A 26,661-nucleotide genomic window follows, 5' to 3' on the forward strand; every position below is an offset into this window, starting at 1 on the left:
CAATGCTAATATATTGCTATTTATCTAGCATTTATCTTCTGAATGGTTACGGCGTTCAGTTTGTGATTTATAGGCTTTGAGCTTACTTAAGGCAGGAAACCATCACGTGTGTTTACAGCAGCCAAAATCTATTTTAGACTTTACAACTGATAAAAGTAAAATTGTGAATATTTTTTAAAAGTAACAAATGGTTTATGAAATAAGGATTGGAAAAATGCATTGCTGTAACAGACAATAAGAAGTAGGGCCGTTATGGGCAGCCAAGACGGAATAGAAAGAAAGGTTTCCTCCAAAGAGAGGGTTTTCCTGCATTGTCTACATCCAGTATTCTCAATATACATTGATTTTGTAACTTCTTCTGTCCCAGCAGATACATCAGTACACATTACCTTGCCAGCCTATTTTCATTAAGAGTGACAGCCAAGCTGTCAAAATAAACATTTGATTAAATTACAATAATTAACACTAGGAAAAAAAAAAAAAGAATTTTGATAAAACCCTAACAGTGATTTTGGTGATTTCTTTTACTTGATTTATAATCACACCTAAAGTCAAGCCAAAGTTTCATTGACAGGTCCAAAGGGGCAGTTACTGACATAGTGCTATAGAAAGAGTCAATGGGTACAGCCAAATGGCATATTTGGCTTATTAGCAGAGCACTGAATAAAATACTAAATACAGTCAGTGAAAGCATTAAGCATTTATGCATTTTCTTAAGCATGACTGATGTTAGGATTAAGACTAGTGATTCAGCAATTGCCGTGATCTATTTAAATTCAGTCTTTTTAATTATATTTGTATGGGACTGCATGCAAAAGCCTGGTGGGCAAACTGGTAATGGTAACCTTTTGCTGATGTAGACATCAATTGGTAATGTCCAGCATCAGTTTCCTGCCTTTCCTGATCCCGTGCTTTACAGTGAGATGGCATTTTAAGGACATTCTGTACATCAAATATGCTTCATTGTAGAACAATAAATACATGTAAGTGATTTTATTAAGAATACAAAATTCTGTGTTCTCTAATTTGTTCTCTTTAATTATTGTGATTGGCAGAAAATGGCTCACTTATATGTATATTCAAAATTGAGAACGTACTCAACTACCTGTCTTACTCAACAACCTACTTAAAAGCACAAAACATGTTTTCACTCTCGATTACTGTTCTAAATGCCCTTTCCTGGAATTCTAATGCCCCCCTGGTTTTCAATACGTGATAAGAAAAATGTTGACATGCATATCTTTTTCATATAAAAACCAGATGAACATGTTCAATCTACCATTCTTTCCCATGGGGTTCAGCTGCAGGGTGTTATCCAAGACCATAACATCACCTATACGGCACCTTAATGTAACCTCGAGTTGTATCATTTAGAGCGACTTAGTTAATGAAATCCTTCTCCATGGCTTGAATGCTCTGGGGTATGTTTCCTTGATCTTATCTATGACTCTTCGTAGGAATGTGGCTCATTGTTTAGAACTTGGCTGCTAGACATTCTAAATATGACACACTCCCCATGGCTATGTTTAATTGTCTCTTTTTTCGTCACACTCTGGATAAAAGAATTGTCTGGCCTTTTGCTTTAAAATGTCAATAAGATCAACCGCCTGAAAAAGATCTCTATTCTTGGATGATCCCTTGACTTTCATATGAAATTTAACATATTAGCAAACCAACTGGATTTGCGTACTATGGAAAATTAAACATTGAAATAAGATATTTTTAAGAAATGAAAAATGTGTATAGGTAATTGTGCACTAATAGTGACACATTATTAATATATTAATATATTAATAAAATATAAACAAAAATAACATAATCAGATTCTAATAAAATTAACGCCAGGTGCATGTGAAACTAAGAATTGCCCAGCCAGGACTGAAAAGTCTCAGGACATTTCTAGGCTATAACAAGGCATCTGTTCTCAGCTTGCATTACAAAACACCAAGGTTTTACATTTTCCTGTGATAGCCCTGACACATTGCATTACAGGGAGAAAAGGAAACTGAAAGCAATGTCAGAGCTAATCTGCTTTAATAATCGATGCCTGTTTAAATGGGTCGTGTTGGACACTCATTGTGCTGCAGCTCTTGTACTGTGACAGACACATTGCATGATACAAATGTAGATGTGGAATTATACTGCAATTTTAGGCAATCATTTCAATCTTTCTGTTTAGGAAGATAAAACCTAAACAGAAGGAAGATCTGACTCAAGAGGTAATGCAAGAATTGGTCTACCATATTTTCTTTTTGCTCCAGGTTGCTAAAGAAAGTAAAATATAGTTTAGAAAAAGAAGGAAAAGATAGTTTAGTTTAAAAATGATGATATTTTCTAAAGAAAAAAAAAAAGCATACTCTTTGAACTTATTTTCTCATTAAATTTTTGTTGTCTTTCATCAGCCCTTCTATCACACTAGAACTCTCCTAGCGATTGAATTTATCAACTTCAATTATTTTCAAACAATATGGTGCTATGCATAGCCTCTGTCAATTCCTTTCTCTTTCAAATTGAATTTCAAATTGATCATTACAGCCAGATTGCATTATGTTGGAAATAAGTGTGTTTCCATTGCTTCAGGACTTAAAAAAAGCAGTACATAAAGTACTATATAAAATAGTCACTAGTGTATTGTTTTTTCAGGTTGTATGTCTTTCATTCTAGCATTTCAAAGAACAGAACTCTCCAAACATGAACTCATTGCAGGACCTTTACAGTACAGCTTGGAAGAACTGACTCCAATGTTATTATTCCTCTCAACCCAACTGTAACCCACCTGATGTTTCTAAACATACTTGGACGTGAAGAAGACCTTCATCACACAGAAACTTCACAAAAGCATGACTTTTAACATCGTTACAGTACTACACACACCCCATCAGGTGTTTCGTTTGCAGTGGTCACGCAGAATCAGGAAGAGCTCCATTTATTTATCTAAGCCAGTTAAAGAAAATGAAACCACTAAAGTCTTTAATTGCTTGTCAAATGTAGGTACACACGAGTACACAAGCCCAAATTTGTAACAAAACTGAAAAATAATTCCTATTCAGCCTTTGCACTACCAGGAGCCCACATCATGAGGAATGCCGACACCAACCAGAAGACATTTCTTACAGTGTCTGCAGTGTTTACTGACAGCTCAGAAAGACAGAAATCCGGGTTTACATAACAGTGCCTGACAGATCATTGTGTTATTTGGTGAATCACATGGATGTTTATTTTAGATCACTGTTCTCATTGGGTATGATATTCAACTTCAGACAAAGACGCATTACGCGGTTACATCACCGCTTGTGGTTAACTGAAAGGTCTCATTTATTCCACATGCAGCAAACAACCCATTCCATTGTTCAGTTCAATTTACATGCAGTGCCTGATCTTAGCTATTGTTTACATATATTTACAACAGTTGGACAAAACATATAGGATTTTACTATTTGACTTTTTTTTGCACCAGTGGCATTGTGTGTTGTGCAAAAATCACAGATTCAACCATAAATATCATACTATTCATTGCTTTTGCACAACGCTTGGACCAATTTCATTTATACTGTACCAACTTCAACATGCAGCCAATCTTCCTTGAAACCAGCTTGGGATGAACTTCTCAAGGGCTAATTAAAGATGTTTTCGGAACCTCATTGAGACGCGTTGGTATGAAGTAACAGAGTCTCGTTCTATGCGTAATTGAATTCTTGTAACCCAGTACATTGCTTTTTCTACGCTGTTTCACAGACCAGTGAAGAAAAATAAGCAATAAAAAAGCTAAACTGGAGACCAGGTCTTTGGTAATGGACCCTTTTCTTATTTAAGTAGCATTAAATGCAAGTTGAAAAAAGGAGTTATAAAAGTAACACATACAGGGGTCAAAATAAAGGAGAATGGAGAAAGAACAGGAAAAAGGGGGCTCCCAATTTACTGCTTATGGAGGTGTCTGCCCATTTCTGACTCTTCTAACATAATTTTCCACCATGAAATTAAGAGGACTTGGATAACTAGAGTGGTTTGTGATGTTAATGACCAAGGAAGGTATAGATGTATGTAGAATTTTTTTTAATGTACTTCGCAGCTCATTATGAAGTTTATTGTTACTCTGTGAGAATCACAAGCTATACAAATCCAGCTCATTACAGCTAATGGAGCAGAAGTGAGATTGGGTCTACTTTAGTTTATCTAAATGGTAATTTGTGTGTGCCACTTCATTTCTTTGATGAACAGAGTGTGCTTGGTTTACAAACGACCTGCCAGTATCCACTCTTCTTTGGGTTTACAGAAGCCAACAGATTCATTACAGGACATAACATAAACAAACTAAGATTTTCGCCAGCATTGATAAATATGTATTTTAAAGGTGATCAGTATTTAATGGTGTTATCTCACACTAAAAACATTTTTCGGTCACACTATAGCTGACATTAAAGAGAAGAGGTCTGGACTATTAAACCTGACCAACTTAAATATAAGTTTTGCTTGTGCTTGTCGCTGCACTTTTAATTTTTTTATTATTTTTTTGCTCAATGAACTTTTTTTTAAAAAAACTTCTGAAAATCTCTGCGCGTATTATCTTTTTTCCTTTTATTATTTGCAGACAGAAAAGTTCAAAGCCTAATAACAAAAAAGGAAAGAATAAGAGGATTTGGGAAAAATCAGGAACAAGTGAAAAAAATATGCAGCATGCGATTTCCAACAGCAGTGATTTCCTGAGATAATAATGCACCTCTTTGCAACTAAATTAATGGATTTACAACATTTAAATCCATAACTGTGTGAACAAGTGCTATCTATTACCAGTATGTGCAGCTGAGCAATGTAGATCCATAACATTACAGTTTGTAAGAGGAGGCAATTGCAGATAATGGAAGAGAAAGCAGAAACTATGTAACCCAATACGTTATATATATAAAAAAAAGTTTCACATTGAGCTGAGAAAATAAAGGTACCTTATTTCTTCGTACTCCCTTTTTTATAACTGTATACTATTTCCTTTAGAAAGTATATTCCAGTAGCTCACCGACTGTGGGACTGTGCCCCTTGAAGTGCCTCATGCTGTAAATAATTATGCACCAGTAAAAAGTGAATGCTTGGCAGAAGAAAGCGCTTTATTATTTTTGAATGAAGCACTTCACTCGGCTCTCACTAGATGGCAGTATCATATATTATGGTCCCCTCTTTTTAACTCGCTATAAAGTGAATTTTCAAAGGGGTAAAAGATTAAAATGTCTATTGGAATGTGGTTATAAAAGCACTATTTCCAAAGTAATGTTTATATTAATTTACAAACATTCAGCAGAATAGCTCTTCTGCAGTGTTACATAAATTGATGGCCTGGCACAACTCAGTCAAAAAGCTATCCAGGCTGTTACCATAGTGATGAAGAGGGATTGCAGGGGATAAGGGGAGCTGCATGGATAGAAAAAAAAAATCCCACTTTGCAGCACCAGGTAGTCAGATCATTGTCTCTTTGCAGAAAAAAAAATGTAAATTTTCTGTAATGTAAGCATCTTCTTAATGAAACTTCACAGTAGTACAAGACAATTGAAAGACAAAAGACCTGATAATGTACATCTTGTCTTTCACTACGGTACAGTACATGGAAGTGGACAAGAAGCCTATAGTGTTGGGAACTGCTGAAACCTTGTAGAAACAGACAGAAAAGACACATCACATGTAACATGCAAGCAAAACACCACATTCAGCCGTCCTGTTACGATTGTCACACGTGGTGTATTTCCAAGAAAGGAGAACAATTTAAGCTAATTTAAATCTCCACAGAAAGCACATAGCTATGATTGCACTCAAACTCGCTAGGCAATTACTTGACATTTCAATCACAGGTCCATCAGCAACACAGCCTATTAATTCAGTCTGCCTTCTCTTCATCATCAGCTGCTAATAGGCAGTGTGGCTTTGTATTGGGACATGTTTTCATTCCATCCAGTGACAAATTGTAACTCGAGCATCAATACTGCTCTCAGCTCCTGTCACTCTGTGTTTTAAAATTCTTATGGTGTGCTAGATTTGTAGAAAAAAATTGTTAAAATAAACCTAAGTGCCTTTTGAGCTTTATAAGCTTTATAGGTACCTTAGGTTTAATTACACTTTACAACATATTCTTTTTTTTTTGTTAAAATTTTACTGTAGTTGTGGATATAATTTGAACAGGGACTGTGATTATTGAGCTATTTTCAAATGTTCCTTACAGTGCATAGAACTAGTAAAATAATCTTACCAAAAATGAATTAACAACAGCACACATTAAGCAGCATGTGTTTGATGTTGTAATGGTTTTCTTTTCAAAGCTACTAATGAACTGAAGCCAATTGATTTTTTTCATATATTTTCCAGTGCTGCATTTGCACGGCATCCCCTCATTCTACTTCAAATGATCACATGAAGGAACGTTGAAAACACGCAAGTCATTGGAAAAGTATTGATCGGTTCCAGAGGAACACAGTTGTGTTGTGGAGTTTTCCAATTCCCCGAAGCCTCACTTTTTGGCTCTCTTTCTCACAAACCTATCACTGCTTTTTCAATGACTCACATGCTTGCATAGCTTTCTAGTAGATATTCCAGTCCTGCATTTCAGTGACTTGAAATGCACATTGAAATATCGACTAGGAGCCAATGGCATTTAAACCGCTTTTTAGAACGTGGTTATAACAACATTTTGAACTTTTGAAAGTAACCGTAGTTCTCACTGTAAAATAATTCCTGCCAGCAATCCAACATGATATCTATAGTAAACCCAACATGTAACATGTTGCTTATTGGAATTAAAACTATTTAGGGTCAAACAGATTTGACAAATGGGAAATTAGATTTTTACCCTTTTCATTTGTAACCAGCAGCTTTCATTTAAAAGCAGTACCTTGATATTTGAACTCTTATAAACAACATGTTTCACATTCTGTGAAGTGTGTCAATGTACTGATCCCTATTTCTTTACCAAGGAAGGTGTGAAAAAACCTGATAGAAAAGCCCTGGGCCATTTCTGTTCTTGTTCAAGATATTTCCTGCGTTCTGTTTCTACAAGGTCAAATGTATTCTGGCAGATATTACAGCTTACGGTTTTTCCATGTTGGTGCAAGGAAAAATAAAAAAAAATCTGCAAGTGCCATCTAAAACAGGTGATGGATGCCACAGAAGAATGCTCCACGTAACAGCTATTTATTTAGGCTACAGCTGTGGTCAGTATCTGCAGGCAATCTGTGTCGACAAGCTAATGAGCTAAAAGCAATCCAAGTGTTTGCAAACAGCATAACGTGGCACACCTACATACAACTGGTTGACAGATATTTGCCTAAAAGCCATAGGCTTCAGTGATTTGGTATCTACATTTCTAAAAGCATACATTTGTGACACATCAAAAAGAGTCTGTCTTCAGTCAAAAAGTGAAATGCAGAAAAAAGAAATCCCAGAAACGAAGATAACACACAAGGATATATGTGCTTGATGTTGTTTGCTGTGGTGCAGTGAGCCTCTTAACAGGTCGTCATTGTAAATAACAATGTGTTCTCAATTGACTCATCTGGATAAAAGGTTTTCATTGATTGATTGAAGACATGGAGCATTTCTTCAACAGTCCTAGGTGGTGTAGGTTTCATATATTGAAATGTTTATCCTGTTAAAAATCTACATGTAACCAGTGTTAATGACCCAGATATTTGACAATGCCCTGATTCTGCTACAAAACCTATTCAGTATTCTGTAAGAGAATCTTGAGTCTGTTCTACTCACATGTAAATGTTAAGTAAAAAACGACCAATGGTTGTAAAAATGGAGTACAGTATATATGTAATTCCCCATGTAATTATTTTTATTTGCATATATATATATATATATATATATATATATATATATATATATACAGTATTCTATAATATGAGCTCAATTGCACCATTCACTATCACTACAATTGCATTAATGTGTCAAAGAATGTGATAACATTTGTAATTGCTTGTAACTCCTAAATGCCTTTTTTGTTGTAATGCAACACATTTATCATTATTTAACAAATGAAATGACAAAAGTAAATAATGACTGATCACTTTCTGCTTTGCTATCCAGTACATATTAATGTCGCTGTTGAACAGCAGTTCATCTGTTTGGGGTCTAAAATAAACAGGTACACAGGTCATAGGAAACTTATCTGGCAGATAATGCCTCTGGCGAAATATTTCTTTAGATTTGCACTATTAATCTTCTCCTGCATGATTAGCAGCATACTGTTGTCCAGAGCCTATTTAAACAAGCCCCCTAAATGAATGTGTTGCATGTCTTGTAAACGCTAACAGAATCTAAGTCTCAATAAGCAGGGTTCACTGTGCTTGCTAGAAGAAACACTTTATTGCACCTTCCTACTGGACAGTGATGTTCAAGTAAGAATTGTTTTTTTGGGAGACACAGATTAATATAGTTAGCAATGATGTATGGACAGTTTGCATTTTTTAAATTTCTACTAGACTAAACATTTTCCTGCTGTTGCTGATTGTGTGAGTTTGCCCTTTCCTTGTTAAACACTGCTACCCACATGTGGGACTGAAATTCTGTGACAGCTAGCGGCTTATGGAAGCCAGTTTTGCCCCAGATATGATATCTTCTTTTGTTGTGGCTGGGAGGTCTATTCATTATCTTACTTCATTGGAGAAAAGAGGGCCTAAATACATTTTCTAGCAGTTGCCTGTCCAAGATCTCCTGACACATGACTAGCTCAAAGTTTTGCAAGCAATTGTAAGCTACCAAAGAAAGCTTTCTGGGCTCAGAGAAATATATGGCAAGGCAAAGAGCATCTGCTTTCTTATTCTATGTGCAGTAATGTGAAGAGCTGATAAGGAGATATTTTTGAACAGCAATTCTACACCACTTGGGCCTCTTGGTAATGTTCTTACAGTGTGTACAAGAAGCTACAGCTGTTGTAGAATTGCTCTATTTCTTGTTTTTTTGTGCTTATTTGGTGTTTTTGTGAAGCTTGTTTTGGCAATTATAAAAAAAATACTGCTTTCAATTCTAGGCAACTAGGATAATACTTAATACAGACTGTGAAACATTTTGTTTTACATTTCCGACAAAAATGCTGGGCTTGGTGACACAATATGGTCTCAGCATGTTGCTACTCAAGTCTACTGTGTTCCCTCTGACTCTTTGAGGAATCATTGAGGGAATCATGATTAAATTGTTCAAGTCCCTGTGTTGCTATGCTTTAAGATGAATTCTTACTCTCAAATTATTATTGTAGTATGCAAAAATTGACAGGTAAAGCTTAGTTTGAATATTGCATTGTTCTCTTTGCATACTGCTTGACAGATAGAGTGCAAAGGAATGCTCTACAGTTGTTTTAGGGCTGAAATTAATTAGTGTTAACCTTACCAAACTAATCTGCACACTCAATAGAGTTTCTATAAAACTTAATGAACCCTGTTTCAGCTACTTACATAGTGAAATCCCAAAGGATTCAGTAGATGAGCGACGCCAAAATGAAGTCTAGCTGGTTTGTTACTTAGCAACAGATATTGTTCTAGGCTGTTATGTCACCTGGTGAAAAGGCACATTTGATTCTTAACCACTGTCTGCCTTGCGCTGATGTATCTTGTATAATAAATAGCTATATAAAGAATATCATTGAACAGGACCACGCCTGCTCAGTTCACACTAGGTATATATTGAGGTCCTGATTCCACAAACAGAACACATACCTGGACAAAGATCACTACATAGAAACAATAGTGTACACATGTGATCAGGTGATTAAATGCAAGTATATAAAGAGGGCAACAATAATATATGTACTACACTGAATTGGGTTATATATTGCATTTTAACACATTTTAATTTCTCATGGTCTTTGATTAGTACAATACAAAAACCTGCGTATACCTGAATATACCCAGAAAAGAGAGAGAAAAAAACATCTTTGTGAGTAAATAAGGTAAGAGAAAACATTACTCAAGGAATGAATCCACAGCACTGCTTGGTTTGATGTCTTTTCTATTGATGACAAGAAGGAATTGCAATTCCCTTGCTGTGTCTTGTTTACCTGATGTATCACTTAGGCTGTTGTCTAAATGTAGATTAAACACTGTCTGGTTTCTCAAGGTTTGCAATAATTTATTCAATGCTCATACCTTTTCAAAATGGACACACAAAACCACCACAATGAGGTGTGCAGAAGCTACCTAGGCTGTTAGATCCTTTATTACACAGCAACACCATCAACAGACAATATCACTCACTTTCCATCTATTAACACTGAAACTAGTAAATAAGAATGCATCTAACTAAAGCAACACATGTATTGTGTTACTAAAACAAACATTCCCTTGCAATTGTGTTATGCTGGGACAATATACTCATTTAAGTCTTTCAATCTACTGTAGATATGGCTTGCTATCATCATTCTAACAGTCCTTTGTGATTTTTAAGTTACATCTTTGAACGCTGTGAAGGTATTTTGTGTTGTTCTATTTTCACACTGTACAGCAGGGGCTTGCATCCTGTCACAGAAAATATCATCACTTACTGTCAAATGAGACACGTCAATCGTACCAACAACCAACACCTGGCTACCATGATCCAGAATAGTTGTAAGCATCATTTCATGTCTGGCATATTGTAAATAAATCTTCTCAATGAAGAATGGATGGATGATTCTATTTTACAGATTAGATCAAACTATTTTTAGTTTACATAAATAGCTGAAAAAGTAGATTTTCTTCTATCCCATCTAGCTTTTTAATATCACTTAGGACCGACATTCCAGTTTGTAATTGTATTTTATTTCGTTCCATCCTAATGAACCACTGTATATTTTAAATCCCATTTTTTCAAAAAAGGAAATACAATATAATACTTGGTCATAAATGCTTTTTCAATACTTCAACACCACACACTTGAAAAGTCCCTGATTTTAAGTATTATTTATTTGTTTATTTTTGGTTTCATACTCAAAGCTGAATTATAACTGTTGGGTAAATGTTTTTGCAGATATGCTACAAATCCTTTTTAAAAATGGACTGTAATTGTTCATATTCATATTCATGATTGACAGTTTCTTGTTGATTTCCATAGCCGAGTTATCTGTGGCATTTGTTTCTGAAAGAATCCACCAGCCTTGCGTTCACAAAAACATTCTCCAGCACAAAGGGCTTTCATTCCCTCCTGTCATCTGCTGGACAGCAACACATATTTCAGTCTCATACTGACCCTGTGTAAAAGAGGAAATGGAGTATTGATGCTCCATCTGGAGCAATGGCTCCATGTTACCTGATCTCACTGCAAATCAAAATGGTCCTTGAAACAGCACGTCTGAGCAGCTCTGACAAAATAATCTCTTCTTGTCATGGCTTAAAAGACAAGGGACTTGATTTGTTAAAGGCAGAATAAAAATGGAAAAAAAAACCACAAAAGACATCGATAAAGTGCATTACTAGGGTTACTGTATGTATTTTTTTTCACAAAGAGCAGAAGTTATGCACAGATTCAGTAAACTCTCCTTAAGCGAACCCGTTTCCACTTCTCGAATTCTTTAACAAGAAATGACCCAAGTATAAGCTGCTGCTTTAATTAGCTCAGAGTGATATTTTATTTGGCATCTCAGTGGCATGCCCTTTCTGTTTCATTTACAACAGAAGCATTGCAGATGACATTCAGTAGGAATTCTGCAGAAACAATCCTAAATAAGCTACAAGTGGCTGAAGCACATTTATGTCTAAACAGCAACACCACAGATTTACTCAAGGGTCAGGTCAGTACAGTCAGTGTCAATGTTATAAAATTCATTTGTATGCTTTTGTGTTATTCTACTGAATAATTATGTTACAGTTACTGTAGCTGACATGCTTTGCCACCCTTAAGGCAAACAATTGTATCATGAACCTAAAATGCAGTATATAAATGTATATCAATATGTATCAATTACTGTATATTAGTATGTCATTTATTAAACACACAACACAGGGCAAAACACCAGTACAGTAAAATCAGTGTTAATTTGACTAGGTTTTTCCTCCTCAAAACCTGCATTAAGATGTTGGATTATTGTCAGTATTGATTGAAGCCTTTCAGATGTTATAATCTTCTGCAGCCTATTGTATCAGTCACCATTGCTTCCAACAGCACATGCATGGATCAGTGTTGTGATCTAGAGGACCTTTCCTTAGGAATGCCTGACACAGTGCTCCTTTCAGTAGGGCTGTGTTATAGACTCAGTATTTCCACAACATAGGAATACGAGCTTTATGCTTATGCAATGATGATCTTAAAAAGTAGTCTGTAAAGAATGCAGGTTTGAGGACAGTAAAAATACACACATGTAAAGTGAGTTGAAATAAGATTACTGTGGCTTGCTGGCAACTGACTGACAGCTATAACTCTTGGGCTTAAATATGTTGCAGTCCACTTATATACCGTGTGTGTGTGTGTGTATAAATATATATATATATATATATATATATATATATATATATATATATATATATACACACACACACACACACACACACACACACACACACACACACACATGGTAACATTTGCATTATAGATTTGAATCATTTAGTACAAATCATGCATTAAATCTGAAAATTGAGCTCTAATATGAATATCTAATTGCCACCTCATGTGGTCTCAAAGGTTGTGTCTTCAGTTGAGCAATCAAGTGTGTTGCTACCGATTTGCCAAGTTCTTGAAATTGCACTGCAGGTTCATTAATGTGTAGCATGTTTCATACCCAGTCCCCAGAGGGAAAGTAAACCAGATGGGATTTTAAATGCTAAATTTCATGTTGTATCATTTAGTAGGTTAGTTCACCCCTCATTTACTTACCATTTACTTACCATCTGTCACTACCTCAGTGATTCAGATTGCATGCCTAGATTTTGGATCTTAAAGTAATGTATTCCAAATTGCCATAGGGACATTTTTCAGCCTTGAGGTGCATATTTACTCCAGTCAGCAATGCAACATATTTCATAGGAAATTTGGAAAATACAAATATACAGTAGTTACATACACTGTAGAATTGTATTTCTACATATACCTGTATGGGATACATACAAATTAAAAAATAAATTACAACATACAATAAACTAGGCTACTTTGACACTAACTTTGAATGTGATATATTATATTATTATACTGTAGTAGTGCATGTGGTTTATTGTTGTTCATGGGAAAGGGAGGGGTTTCATGGAACATAGAAATCACAAAGGGATAAGGCACAGGGTATATAAACCATTGGAATTTGGTACTCATTAACTTCAACTACAATAGTACAAGGCAGGAGCTGTTAAAGGTGGTGATATATGGGGTTGGAACCCACTCACAGCTGAGATTTTTGGGGGCGAGTGTGGTTCAATGCACACCCTTCAACCCTGCGAACTAAAAAGATAAGGGAATGTCTTTTTACAAAGCCTTAACTCATGAGTTATTAAAAGATTGCTTTCTCAAAGTTTATTTTTATGAATAAAATGATGTTTAAATGTGCATGTAACTGTTGTCAAAGAAGCCAACAAAAGAACAGACAATGTAACCATCAAACAGTTTATATTTATCTTTAAAAAGCCAAATACTTCAATAAACAATTCATACTTTTGTCAGTAGCCTGTGGGACCTGTTGAACACGTCTTTGAACTATATACAATGAAGAGTTTACATTGCAAACCTATATCAGCTCAGGCTTAGCCAGCACTGACTGGGTTATGTACAACTGTACATGAATTAATAGGTGTTTAAATATTTATTGAGCAATATTGCTTTTTAGCAAGAGGTCACAATTCTCTTTCTGCTCCACTGTTAGTGACAATAACACCACCAGAAAACAGAAAGACTTACATTGATAATCTGTAACCTAGAATGTTCAGTCGTATATATAATATATATATATATATATATATATATATATATATATATATATATATATATATATATATATATATAATGAAGAACAAAACACAGTGCTTGATTTTTAATTGCTCTTATTAATATCGATTCTTCACAAGTGAGTGGAACAGTTGCGATTGGTCCGGCACACGTGTCATGTGACATTCCAGCAATCCAGCTAAATCTTACAAGCGTTCTCATCTTAAATGTAAAAAATTTTCGGAGGGGGATCTTGAAGAAAGTTTACGCTGCCATCAAAATAAGCAGATAAACTTTTTTTTTTTTTTTTTTTTTTTTTAGGAGCGTTGTGTAATTCATCATGCTTTTTTTTCTCATATAAAAAGTAATGTTGTTGTTATTATTCTTATTATTAGTCGTAGTCGTAATCTTATTAGTCTTAGTATTAGTGTTGCTGATGTTATTGTTTACCAAGTGTTGAATGTTTGCTGTATTTCAATTCTACTTCATTAAAATGCAGCTACTAACACGATGGTGCCCAATCCTCTAGTGAGGAACTGTTCATTTACCTCAATGTGGGTTAAATTCTGCATTTAGCGTGTTCATTTAGGTTCTCTCACAAGGGCATTTTATTTTTCTGCAGATAGCAAGCTAAGACGATTATAAGCAACGTTTTCAATTTATCTCACACCTCCACACCCCCCGTATTGACTAATTTCCTTATCACATTTTGCCAGAAACCAGACTACGGTTGACATCATTTTTGTAATCTGCCAGTTTCAAATAGCTGATTGTGTGGCAGAAAATGAGTTTACGGTTTGCTCTCCAGAACCAATTTTCTGCACAAGCTCGTTGTTTCTGCCTCCAGTATTTCGTGACGGGTGCAAATATGGTTGTGTTTTACCCTGTCATTGTTGTTCAATAAACAATGATAACAACGAGTTACATAGCCTATATAAAGTAGGTATTATTTGGTGGATAATAATAATAATAATAATAATAATAATAATAATAATAATAATAATAATAATAATAATAATAGTGTTTTGTTTTGTTTATTTATTTGTTTATTTTTTATTAACCGCTGCTAGCTGATATTGGTTTAAAACGCATACTGTACTCTTAATTTCAGACGTTCAAAATAAATCTAGTTTTACTAGTATTAACTTGTTTCCTACATATGCATATAAGTGCACAGCTGTTTCATGTTACATCTTGTTTGAAAATCAGACGGTACTAAAACGTACGTTAGTAGGCTCCTATGTAGCATCAGATGGCATCCATTGTATTGAAAATCAGAATCACAAGTAGGCTAACTGAGTGATAAATGTGAACCCGCTCCAAAAAAATAAAAAATAAAATGAAAATAAAAAAACTTTAAGAATTGTCACATCTGATCAAACTCAAAGCCGCATTACATACGGCGCCATTTGACCGTGCCCAGTATCAAATGCTGTAAAATAACACAATAACTGAAAAACCCAAACCAAATAAAGCCTTGAGACACGAACATGCTCCAGTGGAAAACACGCTGCGATCTCAGTGGTGGATATGTTGTACACGGGGAGGGCTGACTTCCAGATGACATTGACGCTATGTAGATGAGAGTGGGGATTCATGTAACGTTTGTGGCTGCTGATGTTAGACGGTTGCACGAGGAGAAGCTGTTACTTCTTTGTGTTGGGTTTCCTTCAGCACCACGCACCTGTGGACAGCAGCTATCATAGACGCACATTGTCATCCCCCCCGGGATAACGTCAATTGTTGTTTAAAAGCATTTTTTTTATTATTATTGTTGTTGGGGGAAAAAAAAAAAAAACTTTCTTTGAATGGTCCCACTACTTTAACTTCGAGAATAAATAGCGGACGCCTCCGCGACCAACGCACTGACAGATAAGACAATTTTGCTGTGAGTATTTCTGTTTGGTTTCTAATCAATAATGAAAACAGTACATAAAAATAAAACATTTGGAAGTAATGAAGTTATACTTGTTTTTAGGATTTATTTTATTTATTTTTTTGCCAAAAAAAAAATGTATATAAAGTTTTGTAGAAAAAAGGAAGGCGTTTATTTGTACCAGTATTTCCTTAAATGATACCTAGATTAAATTATATTATTATTTGCACACTATAATCCTTTTTTTTTTATTTTGTAGCATGACTGGTGTTTCAGTGGTCACAGTAAATCCTGTCACTTTCAATGTATGTCAAAGCCACTGAATAGACTACCTTGGAAGATCTGTGAGCAACATAACATGATCAAATTAATTTAGCAAGTAGCGAAAACATTTACACAACTACAACGTTCATCTGTCTCCTTAAAAAAAGCTACCTATGTGCAAACCAATTGAAAAGAGTTTAAACGAAGCTGACAAAGGGGGGAGGGAAGAATGACCATGGCTGGGTATTTTAAGACAATGATATGAAATTCACCATCAGTTTAAAATGTTAACATGCACAATGATGTGTTTTTGGAAAGCTAAAATCGTTATTAATCCGGTGAAATTTTAAGGGTAGTGTTTGGCGCGTTCATATGCAATTCGCTTTGCTTTGGTTTATATAGTAAAGGGATAGTGGGTGACGTGTTTTGCTTTGGTTTTCACAGTGCTAAAGGGGTTGTGTATGGACTTGATACATGTAGCTGGTCTTGATCTTTAAAATCTTTTTACCATTATTGTCTTTTTTTAACTTCCTTCTTTGATAAGATATTTTTTTAGCTAAGTCAGGTGTTTTGAACGTTAAAAGAAAATCTGCGGGGAAATTGTGTAAGAGCTATCACACGTGTTTTTATTTTAAATATGTTTTAATTGTACATGAAAGCAGTGGGGTCAGTAGAATATTTGGTAGCGCTGAGTACTAAAGGTACTCATTGGCAACACATCACATTGCATCAATAGCTAATACCTTCTACGCTTTAAAGAATGCAATATCAACAGTATATTTTAGTTATGTTTATTACTGTAACCATTCTTGTAGATCTTGTCCAGTAGTATATTTCGGCTGGTTAATAATATGAAACATTCCTAATTTTGAAGGGGGGTATTTTAAAAGAAAGGGGGTGCTCGTATTTGTGTATAACACTCTGATTTGTGTATAAGACTTAATGCTAACGATCCCATATCTGTTTTCAGGTTAAACGTCTTCCTGGGTGACACTTATTAAGCTGAATCAGCGCCTATTTGTTTTCCAGTTATTTGTCGGTCCCAAAATTGGGTAAAGAACCGCGAAGCTGCTGTCTACGTGGTCTGGTTCTGAAATCTCCCGTCCGTCTGCCAGGACCTTTGCCAAACCAAGAGACATGGCAACAAATGGTACTAAAACCACAGATGGACATATCTTAACAGAGGTTAACGAGACGCCACCTGCTAATGACAAACCAAAAACGCTAGTGGTGAAAGTGCAGAAGACGAAAAAGGCGCTTCCCGAGAGAGAAAACTGGAAAGGAAAATTTGATTTCCTTCTTTCTTGCGTGGGCTATGCAATCGGGCTGGGCAATGTCTGGAGATTTCCTTATCTGTGTGGCAAAAATGGTGGAGGTAAACATGATTTCGTTTGCTTCAAGGAGTGTTAAAAAGGAGTAATGTACAGAATGTCCTTTAACCCGCCCTTCCAATATTCCAATATTTATAAAGGTGGACGAACAATTAAATTGATTTTAAAATTAGTTCATATATTAACAAAATGGTTTTGTTTAAAACAAACAAACAAAAACGTTTAACAGAATGCTGTAATTACAATTGTTTGTCATGTCTTAGAAATGTAAAAAAAAAATACAATATTTCTCTATTACTTTCTATCCAGGGGCCTTCTTGATTCCTTATTTTCTGACTCTCATATTTGCTGGAATGCCCCTATTTCTGCTTGAATGCTCCCTTGGTCAATACACGTCCATTGGGGGACTTGGAGTCTGGAAACTAGCTCCTATGTTCAAAGGTATTATATTTTAAAACTGAAATCATTATATTTTCAACCATTGCAATTGAATGCATATCGTGCTTCATGTTATTTATTCTGCACACTGTAATATGTAAAGGACATCACACTTTAATTGTAATGGAAACGACATTTCACATTACTGTTCAAATCAATCTTTAGTAAAATAATATGGGTAGCCTAACATAGTATATTTTAATATTATATATGCTTTGGATGATTTGTCATTTTATTGTGCAGATTCTATATGTTTACACAGGATACTGTTTTATTGAATAGGATCATTTACTGTTTGAATCATCCTTATTTTAACTGTACAATCCATTTTTTTTTGCATAATAGGTGTGGGTCTAGCTGCTGCTGTCCTGTCTTTCTGGCTAAACATATACTACATTGTGATTATTTCCTGGGCTATTTATTACCTGTATAACTCCTTTACCACTGTAAGTATTTTTTATTTCCATGTAAATTCAAATAGAATGATATTCTATCATCTATACCAGTGAAAACAGTTTGCTTAAGGATTCTCAAATCATTTCATGTTTTTTTTGAAAAGTCACTTAATACACTGTTTTACAGGAGCTTCCTTGGCAAAGCTGCAATAACCCGTGGAATACAGATCGATGCTATACAAACTACACTATTGTAAATACCGCCAACCTTACAAGTGCAGTCACGGAGTTTTGGGAGTAAGATCTTATCATTTTTTGTAATGTTACAAAAATGCATTCCATGCTGAGGGGTATAGATATTTTATGTTTTTTTTGCAATTGTTTTTTTGTAGACGCAACATGCATCAGATGACAGATGGGCTGGATCAACCAGGGCAAATCCGGTGGCCATTAGCAATAACCCTCGCAATTGCATGGGTTCTTGTGTACTTTTGTATCTGGAAAGGTGTTAGCTGGACTGGAAAGGTGAGGGATAGGTGTTGAACATATTAAAGCATGTGGATTCTTCATATTCAAAGCATATTTAATCTAATCTATTTTATCTAATGAGGTGCTGGTGTAGACAACTTGAAATGTAGGTAAAGTACACACATTTAATCACATTAAATAATAAAATGTAAAAAATGTAAAAATGTATTGGGTCTACTGGTATTTCAAATATTATAATTACAATATTAGGAGACCTTTACCTGCCCAACATTCAATAATAACACAAAAAATGCAACCCTCACTGCTATATATCCACATATCCATGTTTTAAAAATCCCTTGACTAGACCCATTTTTCTAACATATATATGATAATTGGTGTGGTGTAAAACCCTCTCTTTAATACAATTATGCTAATTTACCAATTTTTGCAAAGTTCCTATTTTTTCTCTTTGTTTGAGGGGGGGTGGGGGTGACTAAGAGACGATTAGTAAATTGACATGCAGTCCCACCCACCCCCATCGCGCTCCTCACGCCCCTCCCAAAATAGATACTTAACTTACGTCACCAGGCTAGCTTAATAACACAGTGTTTTTCTGTTTAAAATGATGTCCAGATCATTTTGTTTTCCAGGTAGTTTACTTCTCTGCCACCTACCCATACATCATGCTGTTCGTCTTATTTATCCGTGGGGTGACTCTCCCTGGTGCCAAGGAAGGAATCCTGTTCTACATCACTCCTGAATTCAGTAAACTTAAAGAATCCGAGGTATGTCTCCCAGGATTCCCATCTCTCACATAGCATCCTGCCCTTGCTGGTTGTGCCCTGTTAAAACATGTACTTTACCTTTCTCAGGTTTGGCTGGATGCAGCCACACAGATCTTCTTTTCCTATGGGTTGGGGCTGGGCTCATTGATTGCCCTTGGAAGTTACAACCCTTTCCATAACAATGTATACAAGTAAGTGGGGAAAAAAGAATCCTGTGCAAATAATAATGGTGAATGTTGAAATAAAACTATTCCCATCAGACTAATGAAAATGTATGCAGTACAATGTCAAATAACCGGACTAATGGGGGCATGTAAGCAGTCTGGTTCAGTTGATTTTCTGGACAGCTATCCACCCCCTGAAGGTGACATTGCAGGCACTGTGCTTTTTCAGTTTTAAAATCACAATCTTTGTAGCCCACAGAACCATAAATAACATCTATCACGTTAAATAAATAAATAAATAAAACAATAGCAATAGTATAATAATATTGATCCAGGTTATTGACAATTAATAGACTTCTCCTTCTAAAAGTTTCCCATAGCAAAAGCATAATGAAAGCATGGTAATGCATAAGCATGTATTGTAAAGCCCAGAGAGGCAAGGTAAAAGATCTTTTAAAAAATGGTCTACTGTGGTAAATAAATACATGGTAGAAGCTTGGGAAAGGCATGGGAAAACTATTCAATTCCTGTGCAAATGTACCATGGTAAACTTGGATAATGGGCTCCAGAAAATATACTGTGCATACAAAACTAAAATATTTTTATATTCTATAAATCCCAAATGCCATTTCATTTTGGTTATTGCACAAATTACATCCTTGTCTAAGATATATATATATATATATATATATATATATATATATATATCAATTTAAGAAATGTCAGTGAATGTGGTCATCTGCAAAATGGAAATAAATACTATGCTTTTTCCTGATCCATAGGGATGCCATTATTGTGTGTTGCATCAATTCCGCTACCAGTATGTTTGCTGGCTTTGTCATCTTCTCCATAGTCGGCTTTATGGCCAATGTCACAAAGAGACCAATAGCAGATGTTGCTGCATCAGGTAATTTTTTCCTAATAAATTATTAAATTAACCAGGCATATACTGTGTATAATAATTCATCAGTATAATAACATTGTTTTTAATTATAATTTGATACACTGATAATATGGTGGATATGTTTACATCAGATTTGAAAATGAGGTGTTTGTAATTTAGCTCTGCAATACATATTTCCTGTTTTGTAGTATGAAACCATACAGTGAATAAATATTCAATTTAGGCCATTGGTTTTCAACGCATTATCTTCTCTGGAGGAAGAATCTGGCTTCAAATGTGTTTGTTCCCATTTCTTTGCAATAGTGTCTTCCCCTGGGAGCTGCTAATTCTATGGCATCCCACTGAGGCAAATGATCACCTCTATTCACATAACAAACTAAGCAGACCTTGTGAACCCGAAACAATTGATTTCCATTGTACAATGCGTTACAAATATGAGCCCAATATCTCCCAGAATATGTTCTCTCACTGTGGCTATATCTAAGACCCATGACACCACATTTCAATTATATTTATATTTATAATTATATTATATTTGTCAAGGTCCTGGATTGGCCTTTTTAGCTTACCCCGAGGCAGTGACGCAGTTACCCATATCTCCACTGTGGGCCATTCTTTTCTTCTCCATGCTGCTTATGCTTGGGATTGACAGCCAGGTAAATGTGTTCTGCATTTCTTTATTTCTAAACTGACACTCACAGGATCTAATTTTGAAGAAAAGAGTGCTGTAATGTTTAGCTGATAAATGATCAAAGTGTTTGCTCAACTCCACAGAACACTTGGAATCTCAGTTTATAGCATACACTGCAGGTGTCCTGGTCAAAGAGAAATATTACATGTTACAAGAAGAAGACTAGCACTCACTTCACATCTTTTTTAAAAAAGATGACTTTATTTATTTTTTAAAAATGGCAAACATGCAAGCACAGACGTGTTGTAGCTAGATGCCTTCCTCATAATTTTAACTGAAGTTTAAGAAAATAATGCCACTGTTCCTTCCTTTAACTAAGTAGTTTATTTGTAAATGATACCATTGCTTTTCCCAGATTACACTTCACAGTCTCAGAGCTTCGGTGGTAATTATTGTGTGGATTATCAAACTGCCATGACCAATTTTCTAAAATAAATTATTTAATTAAGGAGGAAACAAAAACTTGGCTTTTAGAGGTATCCAAGGGCAAGGATTGAGAAGCCATTTCATTAAATGTCTGTTGTATTTATATAAAGATTTGTAAGGGATGTTATACCCGTTTAAAGTGGTCATTATAATTTTATACATAATGTTGCAGAAATGCTAGAGGTAATATATATATATATATATATATATATATATATATATATATATATATATATATATATATATATATATATATATATATATATAATATGATTAATAATCTGCATAATATGTTTCTTAGTTCTGCACAGTGGAAGGATTCATAACAGCTTTGGTTGATGAATTTCCAAAGCTTCTGCGTCCAAGAAGAGAGATCTTTATTGCAGCTGTGTGCTTCGTGTCATATCTAATCGGGCTATCAAATATCACTCAGGTAAACTTTATCCTTATTATTTATGTCTGACACTTAAAAATGCACACACATATTAATATATATTTAAGCTAATAACTATTATGAAAGTCTCCAGCATTCTTCTGTTATATTTCTAATTTAAGTGTACTATTCTTCTGTAAACTAGAACTTGCTCTTTGTATACAGTAATCTGCTTTCAATAACAACCAAGAGAAACAATTTACAATAATATTATAATATGAACATTACGTGCAATACAAAAAGAACTTTGCAGCAACACACAATGTTGTAATGTCACCAGGGTGGGATCTACGTGTTCAAACTGTTTGACTACTACTCTGCCAGTGGAATGTGTCTCCTGTTTCTGGTCTTCTTTGAGTGCATTTCTATATCCTGGTGTTATGGTATGTATTAACTTATACTGACAGATAGTAAAGTCAACTAAATTTGCCCTTCCCTCATACTGAGTCTCATCAAGGCAGTCCGGTCCCCACCTCCTTCAACAAAAAAGCCTAGCAATGGTAATGTGGCAGCTATTGAAATACATTCCATGCATGCTTGTAATAACACATTAGGTCATCCCCCTCTCTCTTGTGTCTTTTGAAGGTGTTAACAGATTTTATGACAACATTGAAGAAATGGTTGGATACAGGCCATGTATCTGGTGGAAACTGTGCTGGTCTATCTTCACTCCTTTAATTGTAGCTGTAAGTTATCTTTTGTTTTTCTTTTATGAAACACAGTGGCCCAGTGATGCAAAGAAGCAAGCTTGTTAATTTCACATACATACAAGCCTTCAAAAGCACATACAGGAGCTCCCTTAATCAGGTGGAATCCAAATCCGCCTGATGGAACTCTGTCTCAAAAGCATTGAAAGTTTGCATGACAATCATACTAAATGCAATAAAAAAAGGATAATAAAAATCAGCATTTATATGCATTCCAATTCCTCTTGTGTAACCCTTTTCCATTTCCTCTACCCCAGGGTGTGTTCTTCTTCAGTGCTTTCCAAATGGTTCCACTGACTATGAACAATTACGTTTTCCCAGCATGGGGTCAAGGGGTTGGGTGGTGCATGGCTCTCTCTTCCATGCTCCTAATCCCTGGCTTTATGATTTACCTATTCATCACGCTAAAGGGTTCTCTAAAAGAGGTAAGGAAATTCTCTCTATAATTTTGATAAAATCAAATACAGTAGAATGCCAATGGATTTTTATTTCTTTTTTGTTAACAGGCATTTAGATAAAGAGGAGTTTGACTGGGTTGTGTAACAGTTCTCCAGTTCCGATGAAGAGGGTTGCGTTATATCCCAAAGTCCTAGTTTCTTTTCCAGTTTCAAAGATGTGCAAGCATTGCTGCAGTTCAGTAGTATACCTCAAGATGTCCATATATTAACCCCAATTAAACTGATATCAATTAGGAAATTAACACAATAACTATGGGCTAAGCTTAACACATTCTATTATACATTCTATATATAATATATATATATATATATATATATATATATATATATATATATATATATATATATATATATATATATATTGAACTTTAGTTACAACTTTACACAACATGGCTTTAAATTTGTTTGCCTGTAACAGCCTCTGTGGTATTGACATTTCCATAGCATTTTTTAGTTTTGTTTTAAATTGCAATATTGTGTCTTTAATAAATTAAGAAGATTGTGGCAGGCAATATTTCAATTGAAAATGGTTAACAACATTTTAAAAAGGCATGCGTGTACAATGTTAAGGTAATGCAAAAATATATATTTTTTTAAATAACTTTCTTTAAATCAATCTACAGTGTACATATTTGCAGGGATTTAAATAAATCTAGTCAGTTATGCACCCTTGAGTTTGAATCCATCTCACAAGTGAAATCAGTTAAGTAGTTCCAACTTTGTGGACAAACCACAGCACTATTCAAGAAAATTGACCAGCCAGCTTTACTGGCAGTCTCAAAGAACGCAAGGATTGAATGGTCATAAGGACTTAAATTCTCCCTCACCTCACCTCAGAAAGAGGGAGGTCCCACCTGGGCAGGCTTGAGGCATGATCAATAAATACATATATCAATAAACAAGTAAGATCTGTGTATTATGCAGGAGGAAAACCAATGTACATGTGATACAGTAACTATATAATTTTAAACGATGTGCTTCCAGCGCCTTCGACAAATGATTCAGCCTTCAGAAGATATTAAGAATCAAGAAAATGGCCCGGAGCAAGCTGAGAATGCCAATCCTGCCATCGAAGAAGCCTACATCTAAACCTGTTTAAAATGTCAACTCTAATGCAGAAAAAGTAATCATGGTTGTACGTGACCAAGGACTTACATGTCCGAAAAATATTTACCTACCTCCAGGGGCAAAATTTGACTAACCTGATTACAAAACTTTTATTTCATTTTTCATCTGTAAAAACCTACCCAGCAATGTCCTAGTGATAGCTTGTATTGCATATGCAAAATGTAGACTGTTAGGGTTTCTAAAACGTTAAACTATAACCATTGAACTAATGTAATTTGTAATGCAATTGAAATTGGATGCTGGTGTAGAATATGTTAATTCACAGGACACCACAAGGCCCAATGTGATACAATTATGTCAAGCTAACTTTTAAGATACTGTATTTACATGTTATTGAGCTATACAACTACATACTATTACTGTAATCATTTTAGAATAGAGTATGTTTGATTGTACAGTATATTAAGAAAATTAGTAACACTTTACAAACAAGAGCTAAATACACATATTTAAAAGGCACGTAAGAGCAATATAAGGTTAAGTTTGGAAACTAAGGATTTATGAGCTATGCTTTTTATGGGAATGTGCAACAAGCATGGTCAAATGTATGTGGCTGGAATATCTTTATATTCCAAGGGATTGTATTTTGTAACACAAACATATTTTTTCACCCAGAGGGCTGGGACCAATACTTCTTTAGTACATGGCCAGAACTGACAGCTATTACCGGTAACCCTTAAAATGAACAAGCACCTGCCACCGAATGAGATTAACATTGGGAAAGACTGTTAAACTTGTATCTTACTTTTATAACAACTTTGTATGTTATTGATTTTTCTTTTTAACAATTGCTGGTTTTTCACATTTCACAGCGCAAAGACATTTTCTGTGTAACATCTAGATTTGATGAAACAAAACAAAAAAAGCACCTCACCATATCATTGTGAAGCAGGGGCTGATAAAGATCTTTTCATAAGCGAAACATTTAAACTGTGACGACCCATGAGCTGAAAATCCAAACCTGCTTCTTTCATTAAATGTGCCAATCCTCAGGTAATGAACTGAATAAGAGATGGTGGAAGTGACCACATTTCTTTGAAACTGTTATATCAATATGTGCTATGAAGGCCTTAAGCCAACAATTAATCAATTTTTTTGAAGCCACAGTTTACTTGAATGACTGCAAGTTTTTTTTTTTTTTTTTAAATCTCTTAAATATATGCTTAACAGAAAGGGTACCAGTTATAGCAACAATTGTCAGCAGACTGCAGGTCAACAAAAGATGTTTTGATTTTTATATGAACTATATTAATAACAGTACGTTGGCAATAAATATCTAGAGAGAGTTGACTTTTTAAAATGTTTATTGTCCCTATTTATATAGTTTACCAGTTGAAAGCACATAGCTTTAATCCACAAACAATTGCCAATGTATCTACTTTGAGAACATGTTAGTTTGCTTCTATGGCAGCTATAAGTGACAGGGATCTGGTTTAATAAGTCATTTTTTTTCTTTACAAAGCTATATAACTAAAATGTGCAATGAATATACGTCCGGTGAATTTTGTATAAAGTTACCATACTGCAGTTTTATCTCTTAAATCATGTTGTAAAACTGTACTGTGTAAAACATGTAACTGTAAGTGTCTGTATGAGGGTTGGAGTTTTTTTTTTTTTTTGTCTAAATGTAAAACAAAAAAAATAATCTTCTCTTTGCTGTTTTCTGCAATAATATGTTGATCTCAGAAACGTAAGCACATAACTAAGGGAAATATAATAATAAAAAACAAACATACGTCTAGTAGAAAAAAAAAAGTTTTGTATATTTCTGACTGTTTCATGGGCCTAATGTATAATAATCTATAAAAAATAATATACCATATAAATGTCTAGAATTGTGTTATATGAAAAAAAGCATGATTGTCATATATGTTTACAGACTTTCAAATAAAGACTTTATTATGTTGTGTGCTGTCTGATTGGTCTTTGTGTAACAGTCTAACTGTAAAAAAAATATATATTATTGACAAAAATTGCTACTAGATTATCCAGTCAAAGGTTGTACTATTTTAATTGATCTCAGGGGAATGAAAATTAATGCAATATTATAGTAGCATTTTCATGGTCATCTGAAACAATGATTACACTTAAACTGACGAATTCAGCACTAATTTAATAACCTCACAGTGTTTGAAAGGTTGAGAGGCATATGTGATTCTCATTGACATTATTTATTTATTTATGTATTTGTTTACTTATCTTGTAGATATTAAAAATCCTTTTTTTTAATATCTTCTTTCTTGTCATAGCCATAAAAGGGCACATTTGTAATTTAAGAACAAAGAAAACCTCCCAGTGAAAATGTAACACCAGCCCTCAACACGATCAACTACTGT

General features: G+C 34.7%; 1 protein-coding gene across 2 annotated transcripts; it reads left to right on the top strand.

Moving 5' to 3' along the window:
* Positions 1-15,377: 15,377 nt before the first annotated feature.
* LOC121328815 (sodium- and chloride-dependent GABA transporter 1-like) lies at positions 15,378-26,232 on the top strand. Of its 2 annotated transcripts, none has more exons than XM_041273895.1 (15): positions 15,378-15,742; positions 16,965-17,369; positions 17,635-17,766; positions 18,109-18,209; positions 18,346-18,455; positions 18,551-18,683; positions 19,280-19,414; positions 19,502-19,605; positions 20,361-20,485; positions 21,026-21,138; positions 21,901-22,032; positions 22,313-22,415; positions 22,618-22,718; positions 22,997-23,164; positions 24,182-26,232. In XM_041273895.1, the coding sequence occupies exons 2-15, from the start codon at positions 17,132-17,134 to the stop codon at positions 24,284-24,286; spliced, it is 1,800 nt and encodes a 599-aa protein (XP_041129829.1). In that variant the 5' UTR covers positions 15,378-15,742; positions 16,965-17,131; the 3' UTR covers positions 24,287-26,232. The 2 variants fall into 2 exon arrangements, with proteins under 2 accessions (XP_041129829.1, XP_041129830.1); XM_041273896.1 differs by having other exon boundaries at positions 17,024-17,369.
* Positions 26,233-26,661: the final 429 nt, after the last annotated feature.

This window comes from Polyodon spathula, chromosome 16 (assembly GCF_017654505.1).
Source record: "Polyodon spathula isolate WHYD16114869_AA chromosome 16, ASM1765450v1, whole genome shotgun sequence".
Lineage (NCBI taxonomy): Eukaryota > Metazoa > Chordata > Actinopteri > Acipenseriformes > Polyodontidae > Polyodon > Polyodon spathula.